The following is a 13949-nucleotide window of genomic DNA, read 5'->3' as shown; positions in this document are numbered from 1 at the left end:
AATTCTGATAATTTCCCTCCCCAAGTGGCAGAAGTGTAATCTAGAGACGTAACATCAAAATGTGTCTCAATGTCATTGGTGAAATCCTCTGGTTCTACCTCCAATTTACAGAAAATGTAAAGAATATTTAGAATATTAAAGTTCTGCTGGCTTAGGGTAGGAGCCTGGGTAGGAACACCTCCAACGTTGCATTTCTTTATGCTGCTGGGTCCTCAAAGCTGACATTCAGCTCTTTTTTTATAAATTAATTTATAAGTTATGACGGAGTGAGGGTGTTTTGTGCAAGGCAACGTACCAGAGCGGGCAAAATAAAAAAGGCCAGTGTAGAAGGCAAAGTTTGAACAGAAACACCGAGTCCTTGTTGGGAGAACTCCTGGTTGGAGCAAAGGAAAATGTTCCTTGGAGCCCTGGGGGAAATGGCTTTGCCCTTTTCCTGCCTTCCCCAACTCCCAGAACCTTGTTGGTGCCACAGCTTCTGCCTGGGCAGTGGCCAAAGAGGGGAAAATGCAGGTGAAATGTGAATTTTAAAGCTGTTCTAGGTGTTGTAAGGCAGAGAGAATGGTCTGGGCCATCCCTTCCTGATGGAACTGCCCATGGACACAACTGGGAGCTGCCAGGCCAGGGCAGAATTTGGCATGCACCTTGAAAATGATAATAATAATAAAAACCCTTCCTGAATTACTATAAAAATACCCACAGTAGCATTTCAAAATTACATTTATTTTTAAGTGTTACTGTTGCATCCCAGGAATTTGAAAACCATATTTTGTATTAGCAAAACATTTCCCAGACCAATTTATATTCAGTGCATGTATTAACTTTACAAACCACAGTCCAGCTTTCCTCTTGGGGACAGCACACTCATTTTTTATATTGAAAATAATGAAAGTTCTAAAAAAACCACAGAGAAATTATTTTCCCAGTCGTGTTTGCAATTCTTTACCCTTAGAATTACATAAGTCTCTATGTTATGACATTTAATTCCTGTTTTTACTGGGCTTTGCCAAAGCAAGGCAACAAAGAATCTTCATTATGTCCCTTCTGCCCAAACATTCGTAACTATTTCCACATGAATTGCTCTGTTAATTTTAAAGTTCAGAGGGATTTTCTTCTAGAGCAGCATTGTGCTATTCTTTGTGCCTTTACTTATGGTAAAGAAGGCAACCACAGATATGGGTGTCCCAGGAAGGAGCAGGACAGAGATTTTTAAAAGCGTACAATTCATGAAAATGAGTATTTTCATTTCAAATCTGTTGTGTTTCAGGATGAGAAGAGCTAACTCAGTGATGCCAACAGCCCTTGGTAAGTGACCTGGGCAGCAAATTCAAGCTGCTGTTATTCACAAAGCTTCAGATTCTCTAATCCATATTTCACAATTAAATTTTTGGCTTCCAGGAAAGGCATCTTGAGCTCCAGTAGGCAAAAGGGTCTGGTCAGAAAATGAGAGAGTGAAGTGAAAAATAGCAGCAAACACAAGGAATTCATTCAGGAAGAAACAGCAATTACCCAAGGAATGTATTCAGGAGGAACCACCAATGAGCAGGAATGATGGAGAGTGAAACCAACTCATGTCACATTATAGAATAAAGCAAGGAAAGCCAATCTCCACCTGTCTGATTCTGGTGTTAAAGCCATCTCAAATCACTGAGAGGCTCCTATAGCCAGGGCAATCTCTGTGATGATGTGGGCATTCCAGCAGCACACTCAGCAGCTGTGTTGATGTTCCACGCTGTTTCCCAGCTGGAAACTCAAAACTCCACATGCACTCACCATTGTGTGACATCCCAACGGCCAGGCACTTCTGAAACCTGCAGTATTGACATTTATTCCTGCTTTTCTTATGGATCCGGCAGTTCAGGTCACACCTGTCGTAAATGAGCTTTAACCTGATTGTTCTTCGAAAAAAGCCCTGCAGGAGACAGAAAAAAACCCATGGGAAAGGATGCAGGGAACTGCCAGGGCCACGCTGGCCCTTCTCCACCCACCCACAACACCTGCCAGGTGGATTTCCAAAGGAACCAAACTCCTGTTACCTCCTCTCTGCTCCTGTTCTGCTCTAATCTGTTGTTGCAGTTTGATAGAGGGATAAAATTCTCCAAAAGCTGGAGAAGATTTAAGGAATCAGCGAGGTTTAAAGGACATAAGGGATGTAATTTAAGAGCACAACTCCAAAGGAAGCAAAGCTCCGTTCGTCCCACTGCTCGTGGGACAATTATTACCAACCAAACATGACATTTTCAAAATGTAAAGTTCACTACCAATGTAGAAAATTGGTTGTAAACAATGACAAACCAAAAATTCTGCCAACAACCCTTCAGTTTCTAGTAAATGAAAATGGTTCTGGGTTATTTCTCTTTTGACGGCTTGAAGATGCTTTTTTGGATCAGTCATAATTAATTTAAAAAGTTTATCTAGAGTTATCACCCTTTTGTCCTTGTAAAAATTATTTTTTCCTCATGGGGGCTAGTAACAGTAAAAGCATAATGCCAGCTTTTATTTATATAATTAACTGTAATTTAAATAATGTACTTTGTACTTATTGCTTTATGTATGTTCCTAATTAATTGCTAAGAATTTTATTTAAGCTCTGGATTGGTTCTTTCCTTTTAGTTCTTTCCCTCAGGATGCTGAAGATGGACAAGACGGGAATTTCACATTAAACACTAATGTTTCTCTTTGAACTCGATGAATTATTAATAATTTAATTCTCTGACATTTCTTCTCTCATTCTTGAGGACTGCAATTTTTTACACCATTCGTTTGTCCTTTACATGTCATAAACCCTAAATATCACTGACATTAAAAAATCTGTGGGGTTTTAAAGCAGAAAGCACATTCCTCAATGCCATCAGACTTCTCTGTGCTCACTAAAATGTGTGAAATGGGTAAAGAAACTCGAATTAATGGCAATAACAGAGCCTGAATTTTAATTTGGGCTCAAAGTTTTCGAGTTGGGCATGAATTTGCTCTGGGTGCATTCTAAAAATTCAGATTTTTTGCACATGACCTTCAAGGCAGCAGGAATGAAATCTGCTTGCATGATGGAAAAAAGGAGAAAAAATGCACAAAAAATTTGACTAGATCAATAACACCAACAAGAAAAAAGCAAGCTAGGTTTAAAAAAAAAAAAGTTGGTCAAAAAAAGCAAGCAGGTTTTACCTGTTTATTAAGCTATAAATTTTATGCAGAGAAAATCGATGTAAAAAATTGACATTTGGGGTTTTTTTTAAAAAAAAAAGCACAGAAGTGTGATTTTACCAAATGTTTACTTAGATGAACATGATGCCAAACCTTCAGGGAGATGCTGTTTTGTCAGCTCACCTTGCAGCCCTCACAGGCATGCACAAAAAATTTGAATAAATCAATAACACCAAAAAGAAAAAAAGCAAACTAGGCTCTAAAAAACTCCTGCTTTTATTGAGCCATAACTTAAACACGGGAAAATCGGCATAAAGAAATTGACATTAAAAAGTTGACTTTTTTTCCTTAAAAAATAGCTCAAAAGTGTGATTTTACCAAGTGGTTATTTAGATGAACATGATGCCAAACATTGAGGAAAGCAACAAGAAAAAAGCAAACTAGGTTTTAAAAACCTCCTTCTTATTGAGCCACAAATTATACATGGGGAAAACTGACATAAAGAAATCGACAAAAAGAAATTGTTTTTTTTTAAAAAAAAAAAAGCTCAAAAAAGTGATTTTCCCAAATGATTATTAGATGAAAATTATGTGAAATGTTGAGGAAGATGCTTTTTTGGCAGCTCACCTTGTAGCCCTTGCAGGTGTGCATCCCTCACTAAAAATTTGAATAGATCATAAGAAAAACATGAGGAAAACTGACGTAAAGAAATTGACTTAAAAAAAAAAAACAAAACCAAAAAAAGGCGTGAAAGAATGATTGTACCAAGCGAATATTTAGAGGAAAATGATGCAAAATGTTGAGGAAGATGCTGTTTTGTGAGCTCATCTTGCAGCCCTTGCCGCACTAAAAATTTGAATAGATCAATAAGAAAAATGTGGGGAAAATTGACATAAAGAAATTGACTTTTTTTTTTTTTTTTTTTAATGCTCAAAAATGTGATTTTACCAAGTGGTTATTGAGATGAAAATGGTGTGAAATGTTGAGGAGGATGCTGTTTTCTAAGCTCACCTTGCAGCCCTCACAGGCATGCACAAAAAATTTGAATATATCAATAACATCAACAAGAAAAAAAGCAAGCTAGGTTCTAAAAAACTCCTGCTTATTAAGCCATAAATTATACACAGGAAAACCAATGTAAAGAAATTGACATTTGTGCTTGTTTATTTTTTTTTAAAGTGTAAAAGTGTGATTTTACCAAGTGGTTATTTAGATGAACATGATGCCAAATGTTGAAGAAAGCAAGAAGAAAAAAGCAAGCTGGGTTTTAAAAACCTCCTGCTTATTAAGCCGTAACTTAGATGCGAGAAAATCAATGTAAAGAAGTTGACATAAAGAAATTGACTATTAAAAAAAAATAAGCTGAAAAATGTGATTTTACCAAGAAGTTATTGAGATGAAAATGGTGTGAAATGTTGAGGGGGTGCTGTTTTGGCAGCTCACCTTACACCCCTTGCAGGCGTGCACCTCGCACAGAAAATTTTAATAGATCAATAAGAAAAACATGAGGAAAACTGACATAAAGAAATTGACTTTAAAAAAAAAAACAACCAAAAAAAAAAGCCTGAAAGAATGATTGTACCAAGTGGTTATTTAGATGAAAATGATGCCAAATGTTGAGGGAGACGCTCTTTGGTGAGCTCACCTTGCAGCACTCACTGCACAAAAAAATTTGAATAGATCAATAAGAAAAAGGCAGGAAAAATTATGTAAAGAAATTAACTTTTTTTTTTTTAAATGCTCAAAAATGTGATTTTACCAAGTGGTTATTGAGATGAAAATGGTGTGAAATGTTGAGGGGATGCTGTTTCTGAGCTCACCTTGCAGCCCTCGCAGGCGTGCACGCCGTAGTGGAAGCCAGAGGCTTTGTCCCCGCAGACACGGCACTCGATGGCCATCAGTGAGTTGGTCGCCTCCTCGTGAGGTTTGTTGTACAGCTGAACCTTCTCTGAGAAGTAGGGTGGGGAGGGAGGCTCCATCTTGATGGCACCTGTGGGAAGAGTGAGGTGATAAACTCTGATTTTTCACAGTTACTCGGGTGTCCTGTATATCAAATTATCCTGAACACCAGCAGGGAATGGTTCTGTTCTGGGGCTGCTCCTGAGAGCTGAGGTTTGCAAAAGCAGCTTCAGGATCTGGAATCCCACTGGCAGGAGACTCCATCCCATCAAAAGAAAAGGTGCTCAGGGCCCAAATGTATTTTAAATAGAACATTTCATTCTAAGGTATATTTTAAATATAACATTTCATTATAAAGCAAGGAGCGTTACGAATCAAGCATTCCTGTCTTACAATTTCATAGACATAGGATTTATTCTTTTCATAGAATAAATTATTTTAGATTTATGGATTGCTGGAGGAAGCAGTGAGTAATAACCACAAGGCATCCCAGGGATGTTGGGATGTTGGGATTTGCTGCACAGCAAAGCCAGCAGCAGGCAAAGGCTGCAAAAGGAGCTGCAGCTGCATTTCAGGGGCTGGAAAAGCTGGAAGGGGCAGATCCTGATGGAGAAAGTGCAATGCAGATCCAGCTTTCAGCTCTGTGGTGTGGAATGGTTTAAATAAAGGGATATTAAAAATTAATGCATTTCAGTACATTTGTATTTATTTCAGTACATTTATATTCATGCCTTTCAGTTTCATTTGTATTAATATTGTATTAATATTTGTATGAATTCAGTTTTATTTGTGTTAATGTATTTCAGTACATGTACGGAGAACTCAGGCTTTACTCAGTGTCTACCTGGTTTACTCCTTTAAGGTGTTGAAAACTCCTACAAGAGATGGGCTGGAGTGTCTAATCTAGTTTAAAACACATTCAAGTGTCTAAAAGAGCTATATATTGAATAATATGTTATTCAATTATATATATATATATGAGATAAAATAATATTGGATATTTCAAGAAATTTAGCTCTCTCCTGGGGAAACCTGTTGAACTTCAGGTGCAGTTTAGAGATAAATTTTCTCCTCTGAAAGTTTCTAATTGAGAGAGCAATTTCTGAAATTGAACGAGCTCAAAGAAGCAAATCTGATGTCTTTAAATCAATCATCACTGGTCATCGAGAGAGCTGTGACATTTGAGTGTTGCATTACATCAAGAGTGATGTAAGAGAGCATTAAAGAAGGTGAATATTTTTATTTTTCCAGACTGGTAATACTATACAAACTAGAAAGATTTATTCCTTTATAAACTGGGAAGAAATTATCTAGAGTAAAGATGAGGAGGATTTATGGCATCTAAACTCTACTGCACTCTTTAAAACTACTTGGTATTAAAGCGTTATGAATATTTCTAATTAAAGAAAAGAAAAATAAGTGACGAGGTAGAAAAATGTCCATTCATTTATTACAGTAGTAGTGCAGAGATACTGCAAAATTAAATACCACCAATTTCCCCAGCAGGAATTCCCTGAAAGAGTCCTTGTATAGATTAATACAAATAAAAGTGAGGTCAGATCTAAGCAGAAGTGGATCCTCAAAAGAGTTCCAGGCACAGCAACCTCACATTCCTACCCTGAGCAGGAATGCGGTAACAATTTATTTAGGAACAGGTCACTTCCTTTCCTAAAAGGAGGATTTAGTGTAATTTAGTGTAATGTTTCACAGCAAGTAAATAATCCAGGAGCTGTGATGGAGTTGTAACAATTCTGTGGCTCAGGTGGAGCCAGTATTTCTACTCCATCCATTCCTGAGGCTGATGGGAATTTAAAAGCTGCACATATTAATAATTCAAATGCTCTCTATGCCGGGCATTCTTCAACATTCAGGGTGTTTATTCTGCATGGTGGGCACTGAGCTTCAAGCTACACACAGGAGACAACGGGGGGCTTCCTGTGTCTAATAAAATGTAATTTTGGATACTTTAGGATTCCTTTCCTAAGCTCCAGCTGTTGCTCTGGCAGGATGAAGGTCTGCTATGGGTCTTCCCTCTTTTCTCTCTGCCCTGCAAGGACATCCCTGCTGATGATCTGAATTCCAAATCCATGAATTCTAAACCCAAATTTGCCGCTCGCACACATTCCGGGGAATGGAGGGAAACCCTTCAGAAAAGGTAAAGCTTACTTTGGCAATCCTGAAGTTTGATATCATATTTATAATCCAGGCCTGACTGCTCAGCTCTGGCAAGGGGCAGATCCTCGTAGTGCGGGGAGGAAATGCTGGAGAAGTCGACGGTGGTGAAGGGCTTGATGTCAAAGGAGTGTGTGTGCTCGTCCATGGCTGACAGATCCACGGGGCTGATTCCAAAATTCATGGGCCAAAACGGCATTTCTGTGTCAACCATTGTAACCCCTGCAAAGAAGAAGAAGAAGACATTTGGAGAATTTATCCCAAATTTGTTCAGCCCCAAGCTGAGGTCCAAATGTCCCATCTTCACAGGCTTGAGACGAAACCCTTAACTCCATCTCTCCATAGCACGCACATCAACAAAATTAAAAGCCTTCCACAAATAATTCTCATTTTTTGCAATTTCTAAGCACCATTCTTCCCAAGTGCCTGAAAATCTCAAAGATTTTTATATTAAGGAAAAAAACCCCAAAATAGCTGGTATTAAATAATCGTGGTTTTCCTCCAAACCATCAGAAATATTTGAAAACTGTGCTCATCCAAGTTTGCCAAAAAGTTTCATCCCAGGCTTGAACCCAAGGATCAAGGAAATGCAAGTTATGACTTTTCAAATTCCGTATATATCCACACAAACCTTGAAAGCAGTAAACAAATAAGAAACTTCTATTTGCAAAATATCTTCTGCAAATTGAGTAAATTTAGATTGAGACATGAAATGTTTTTCCAAGTCCTCTCCTGACAGATATCTGAACCAAAATCCTTAACTTAGACATCTTTCAACTATGGAAAAGTTTGTAAGTTACAGTAAGTGAACTAAAATCCTTGATATAGACAGACTTCAATTATGAAAAAGTTTGTAAGTTACAGCAAGTGCAAAGGCCATTTTATAACCAGTGTCTGTGTTTAATTTTCCACAATTTATAAAAAGAACATTCTAACCCTAAAAATAGAAGAGATGTTTCAGAGCTAAAATAGCTTGGTCACTTTGGCTGTTTAATTTGGACTTTAGACCCAATCGAGTGAGTGGCCTTTAACCTCCAGATAACAGAAACTTTGATTTGATCTGCTTTGAATCAAAACTGCCCTGTCACAGAGCCAAAAGTGCTGTTGCAAAATGAAGATACTGGAACAGAGGTGCTGCAGAATTTGGAGCTCACCCTGTTTTTGGCAGGTGAGTGAAGCTGTGACCAGCTCTGCTGAAATCCCAGTGGCCAGAAATGGCTGAACTTCTTTTTTCTGTCCCTCAGGAATGCCACCAGCATTCTTCCCACTTTTAGGACTCCCAGCACAACCCTCCAGTTCTTCTGCCTGACTTTGACAACAAAGGCTGGGAGGGATCTTTTTAATTCTGAAATTTGAGAAGAGAGATGCTCATTGCAGAGGGAACAAAGAGGAGCTGCTGCACCTCAACCACCCCCTGATCCCACTAGACAGGATATTAGGGATGTTATCCTTAGTGAAAGTGAGGAAACAACAGGATTTCTAATTGCCACAAGTAAAAATACATGACAGCCTGTCAGGGTACCTCGGTGTTGTGTGTTACCTCCCAAATTGTCAAGTTTCAAGCCCAGGGCTCAAGCCAAGAGCTCTGCCCAGGCTGCCCAGGGAATAGGCACAGCCCCGAGGCTGCCAGAGCTCCAGGGATGCCCAGGGTGGGATTTTGGGGTGTCTGTGCAGGATCAAGGGCTGGACTGATGATCCATGTGGGTCCCTTCCGACTCAGGAGCTTCTCTAACATTTTCTGTGAGCACAAAGTGCAAATCCCCGGCCATCAACACTGGGAGAAGTCTTCCCCAAACATATTTCCCAATGAAACAACAAACCAGAACAGACTCCTTTTTCAGAGCCCATTCCTTGTAATGACCAGACACATCTTTAGAAACATACAAAATTCAAGAGACGTTTTAAATTGGTTTATATTGTTTTAAGCAAGTGCCATCAAGGGTTATGAGCTTTCTAGTGGAGCTTTCTCTCAAGGGTGAAGGATGGCTACACATTCCCAGTTAGAGCTCAGGTCCATCCCAGGAATTCCCAGGCTGCTGTGTGGACAAGGAATAACTGGAAAACCAAATTATCAAAAGGCAGAAGGACTCACAGGCACAGCTGCCCTGGCACAGACACCTCCCTGCTCTGAGGCAGCACCTGGAGAGCTTCAGCTCCTGCTGAAAGGGAAGGACAACCCACTGAGGAGAGAGGAGCTCACTGAAAAAATCAACAGTTTTCCTGCATTCTCCATCAAAAAATATTCTCCCGATCTCAAGACCACATCACTTTGTCTTCTCAGGTCAAGAAGCTTCATTTTGCAAACCCCTGTGAGCTGAAAAGCAAGTGAGAGCTGGGCTGGATTTCACTGCACTCAGCCCATGGCTGGGCTTGAATCATGGTTTTAAAGAGGTAAGGTTTTAGAAGCAATTTAGCCAAGGGTTAGAAGCAATTTATCTTTATGAGGATGCAAGTTAGGAATAACAAAAGATAAGTTGGATTCAGGATGTTCTGGAGAAGTTGATGATGACTAAATCTGGGAAACTATTGCATCATTACAACCCAGAGTGTGCAAGAACTTCCCCATGCACAGGAATCTCACAGCTCAGAAAGACTCGGGTGAGCAGGGGAGTCCAGAGGTCTTGGCTTGGCACACACAAAGCTCCAAAATCTCAGAGCCTGCAGTAATTCCTTATCAGAAATCTTGTTCCCCAGCCAGCACAGCCAAATCATTTCAGCAAAGTCTCCTAAGAAATGCCAGAGTGGTTTCGTGGTAAAAGGATTTCTAGCCTAGAACGGTGATGGTTTAGGTTTTTATTATGTTTTAGGATAAACAAAATTAAATTAAATAATTAACGAGTAACCTGTTGTTTTAAGCATTGCTGAATAGAAGGGATTTGGTTTCATGCATGCTGGTTTTCCCCTACTAATTTTTTTTTTTTCTTCTCTGTGTCTGTCCAAATCACACACATGATATGAAGAGAAAACCAGGGAATTGTGGCTGCACTTATCAGCTACTGCAAGTCATAGAGTAATTCTGCCCTAATCTAATTTCTGCTGTAAGGTAATAAAATCTGATTATGGAGCCAGCAGCCATTTACAAATCTTTAGTCAAAAGCCTATAAACTCCACCCCTTCCAGAGGTTAATGTCCCAGGACTGTCAAGATCCCAGAGTTATATTGTTCATAAGCGTTCTTGAAGGATGAGAATTTCCAGGCTTGCTCAGGTTTGGGGTATAAAACACAAAGCATCTTGTTCCAGCTTTAAAGTTCCAACCTTCACATGTGATCTAAGCAAATGATAGGTATCTTGTTCAATTTAACAAAATTTCCTGTTACAGTAGAAACAATTAATTTCAATTTTCAGGTGAATTTATATTAGAGATATTAAAATGAATGAAGCATTTCCCGTGCTATTTTTATTCTTGTATTATTGAAAACCAAAATGAGAAGACTGTTCCTACGTTTAAAGGTTATATTTTACAAACACTCCTATTTTGCATGTAGCTTGATTTTTTGCTGGGTCCTTCATCTTTTTCCCTCCCCAGGAAAGAGGAACGACATTTCCCTCTGGAAAAAAAACACCCCAAAATAACTAATTGTAGTCTTCTCATGGTTTTAAAAGAACCAAAAAAACCCCCAACAACCAAGATTTAAAAAATCCAGTGGACGAGTCCAATGAACAGACCAGAGGATATAGTGTGCGTATATATATATATAGTATAGTATAGTATATAAAATATAATATAGCTATAGTATATAGCTTTTATAACTCACAGCTGCTTGTGTGACCTCCAGGTAATAGATCTGTAAGTATTTCTCTGATTTAGGAGATTTTGGTGTGCAAAACTCCTCCTGAGCCAGTATTCATCTGACTGTGAAGATTTTGTGTGCAGAACAGCAGCAGAGGTGTAATTGGAGAAGTCAGATGGAGGAGCTTGGACATTGAATCCTCCAGAAGTGCAGGAGTGAAAGAGATAAAGCTGCTGAGATGACATTTAATTCTGAGATATGGAGCTTTCTAAGTGCCCTCACTGTGTTTAATCTCCTGTGGAACTGCTCAGGGTTATGTGGAGGAACCCAAGGCACTGAACTCAGCTGGCACAGCCACCCTTGGTTATCCTGATAGGCAGAAATCTCCTCTCATTAATCACCCCATCCCCTGATTGAGCTGCTCTCCAGCTCCTCAGACAGTTATTCCCTGCATTTCTCCTACCAGGAAAACATAAAATCTGCCAGAGGAGATTGCCATGGTATGAAAAACATCCTGGAACACGAGCTGCTCTTTACCATAAACACTACCTGTGCTCAGGTAACCTGAAGGGCCTGTTGTGCTGCATTCTAGACACGCTCTTTCCAGACAAAACTACCAAAATATGACCCTACAGGTATTTAATGAAGCAACCAGAACATCCCAACTGACAGGAGTTACAGAAAATAAGAGGAGAAAAATGAATAGGTGAAGATTTTCAGCTTGGAAAAATTATTAAAATCAAGGCAACATTATTAAAATTAAAATCAACATCATTAAAATCAATGACATGACACGGGCAGGTAGAAATATGGACAAATTGATAAGTGAGCTAAATAATGATGTGGGGATTTTCTTAATGAAAACAAATTCCATAGAATAGATTGGATTTCCTCCCGTGTATAAATGTGTCAGAGTTTGTCAAGTAAACTCATACACAAGTCCTGCAGGACTTAATGGGGCTTTTGCCAATTAATTTAATTAAGGCAGCTCTGTGAAATAATGTCCTACATCAGTTGGTTAAAATCACACAATCTTTCTCAGCTTTTAGGAAAAACTCATAGATGGTGAAGGGGCAGCTTGATGCCCCATAGATTAAATTTATTTATCTGTTTGGAGCAATAATAACACAATAATTTTAACAATAACAATAATTTTCTGTGTGCCTTGCAACAAACAGATCTCCCTAAGGGATGACACCACATCCACTGAGTTACACCCTGCACTGAGCTTTGAGAGGGGAGGGCTGCAGAAGGGCTATAAAAAGGGAGCAGGCCCTTTAAACTATTGGTTATTAATAATTAATAATGAGATCAATTCACTGTGATAACCCCCTGGCATTCCCCTTGCAATAGCTCAATTCTCTCCCTGCCCCTGACACAGAAATTCTGGGTGCCAATGGTGGAGCAGCTCAGGGCAGTATTTTATCTGTGCTGCTCTCAGGTCCCTCAGATGTGAGGGATCACTGAAATTCAGGTTATTGAGAGAAAAATCACATCTTACTGCATTTGCTTTTTCCTGGCAAAAAAACCCCAAAAAAACCCCCAACAAAAACCCAAAAAAACAAAACTAAACAAACAAACAAAAAAAAACCCAACCAAAAAACCCCACCAACCCCCCCTAATAATAATAATAATAATAATAATAATAATAATAATAATAATAAACAAAACAAAAACCCCACCCCTCTAATTTTTGTCCCAGTTCTCTATTTTTCCTGTAGAGAACACCTTCCCCCCCTGCCCTCCATTCTCTGTGCTCCTCACAAACATCACTCCTCTCCAGCAGGTGTGGGGTTACTCCACAGATTTTCAATATTCCTGGTTATCCCAGAGTACAGGGGAGCTCTAAGCTTTAAATCTTCAGGGGATCCCTTCCTCAAGAACGAAAATTATCGATTTTTCACTAATTGCCACTATAATGGACTTTATCTAACAGACAACGTTTGTATAAAACAGAGAATTTTGTTTTTTGGATGAACCAAACTGTGAATTTTTTTATCTCCCAAGCAATGACTCAAAGCTGTTTTCCGTTGTTGTTTCACACATTCCTGGCCCGCAGATTCCCGATTTTCCCCCCGTTTCCCGGCACAGGACCCGAACCTCTCCGTGTCCTGTTGCTGCAGAGTCAGCAGAGGGAGCACAACGTAACAAAAAAAAAAAACAAACCAAACTAAACCTCTTTCCAAGAACTCCGCTGGCACAGCCAGCGATGCTCCTAAACAAACAAACAAGCAAAAAAAAAAAAAAAAAAAAAAAAAAAAAAAAAAAAAAAGGACGGAAAAAGAGCCCCGGTGGCTGATGCCCCCGATTCTGGGTTTGACAAAATCACTGCTCTGCCAACTGCAGCAGGAAAAACAAAATAACAGCAAGAAAACCTATGAAACCTTGCTTTAAAAAAATTCCTTTAAAAGTCCTTAAAAAAAAAATCTTTAAAAGAATTTTTGTTGTTAAAAATGACAGATCTAAAGATTTTATATATATATATATATATATATATATATATATATATATATCCAGGCACACACTCAAAACATTGTGAGAATTCAGGGCAGAAAATGTGTTTCAGTGATGTGATGATGGACAAACCCACTGAACACCAATATTGATGGGATTAAAATATTTACCCAAAGCATTTCCCAAACAAATAAAACATTAGAAACCACTGTGGATGTGGGAAAAGGGTCCAGGCTACTGAGAGGTGAGTACTGTGAAATTTTTGATGGTAAATTCAAAGGGTTTTTGAATTCACAGTGTTGCTCCCCCTGCCAGGCCGCTCCTGGGGGCACCGCTGCCTCACCAGACCCCAAAATTTCCTTTCCAAGCACAAATTTATCACAAACATTTACAGGAATAAAAACTGACTTCACTATAGGACTGAAGAAGCAAAATTTTATGGCTTTGTTCCAATTAAATAACTATAAACTAAAGCTCCCTGCACCTTAATTTACCTGTGAAAACAAAGAGAACACCCAGTGTCTCTAGCAAAGGTTGAATGGCAAAATTTACCT

At 39.0% G+C, this 13949-nt stretch overlaps 1 protein-coding gene across 5 annotated transcripts in view; it reads right to left on the bottom strand.

The window, feature by feature from the left end:
* PPARG (peroxisome proliferator activated receptor gamma) overlaps positions 1–13949 on the bottom strand; it is a 54554-nt gene that overhangs the window by 14156 nt on the left and 26449 nt on the right. For 2 of the 5 annotated variants that reach the window (XM_083869425.1, XM_083869423.1), the window contains exons 2-5: positions 8364–8554; positions 7204–7431; positions 4959–5128; positions 1771–1909 (exon numbers count right to left, since the gene is read on the bottom strand). In XM_083869425.1, the coding sequence (XP_083725551.1) occupies positions 1771–1909; positions 4959–5128; positions 7204–7423 (529 nt within the window). In that variant the 5' untranslated portion in view covers positions 7424–7431; positions 8364–8554. Of the gene's footprint in view, positions 1–1770; positions 1910–4958; positions 5129–7203; positions 7432–8363; positions 8555–9301; positions 9369–13949 lie in introns of all 5 variants that reach the window. The other 3 variants (XM_083869426.1, XM_083869422.1, XM_083869424.1) reach the window with 2 other exon arrangements.

Source organism: Zosterops lateralis (assembly GCF_965231275.1).
Source record: "Zosterops lateralis genome assembly, chromosome: 11".
NCBI classification, from domain to species: domain Eukaryota; kingdom Metazoa; phylum Chordata; class Aves; order Passeriformes; family Zosteropidae; genus Zosterops; species Zosterops lateralis.
The sequence above is the reverse complement of the archived record's forward strand: the minus strand, read 5'-3'. Positions and strand labels throughout refer to the sequence as shown.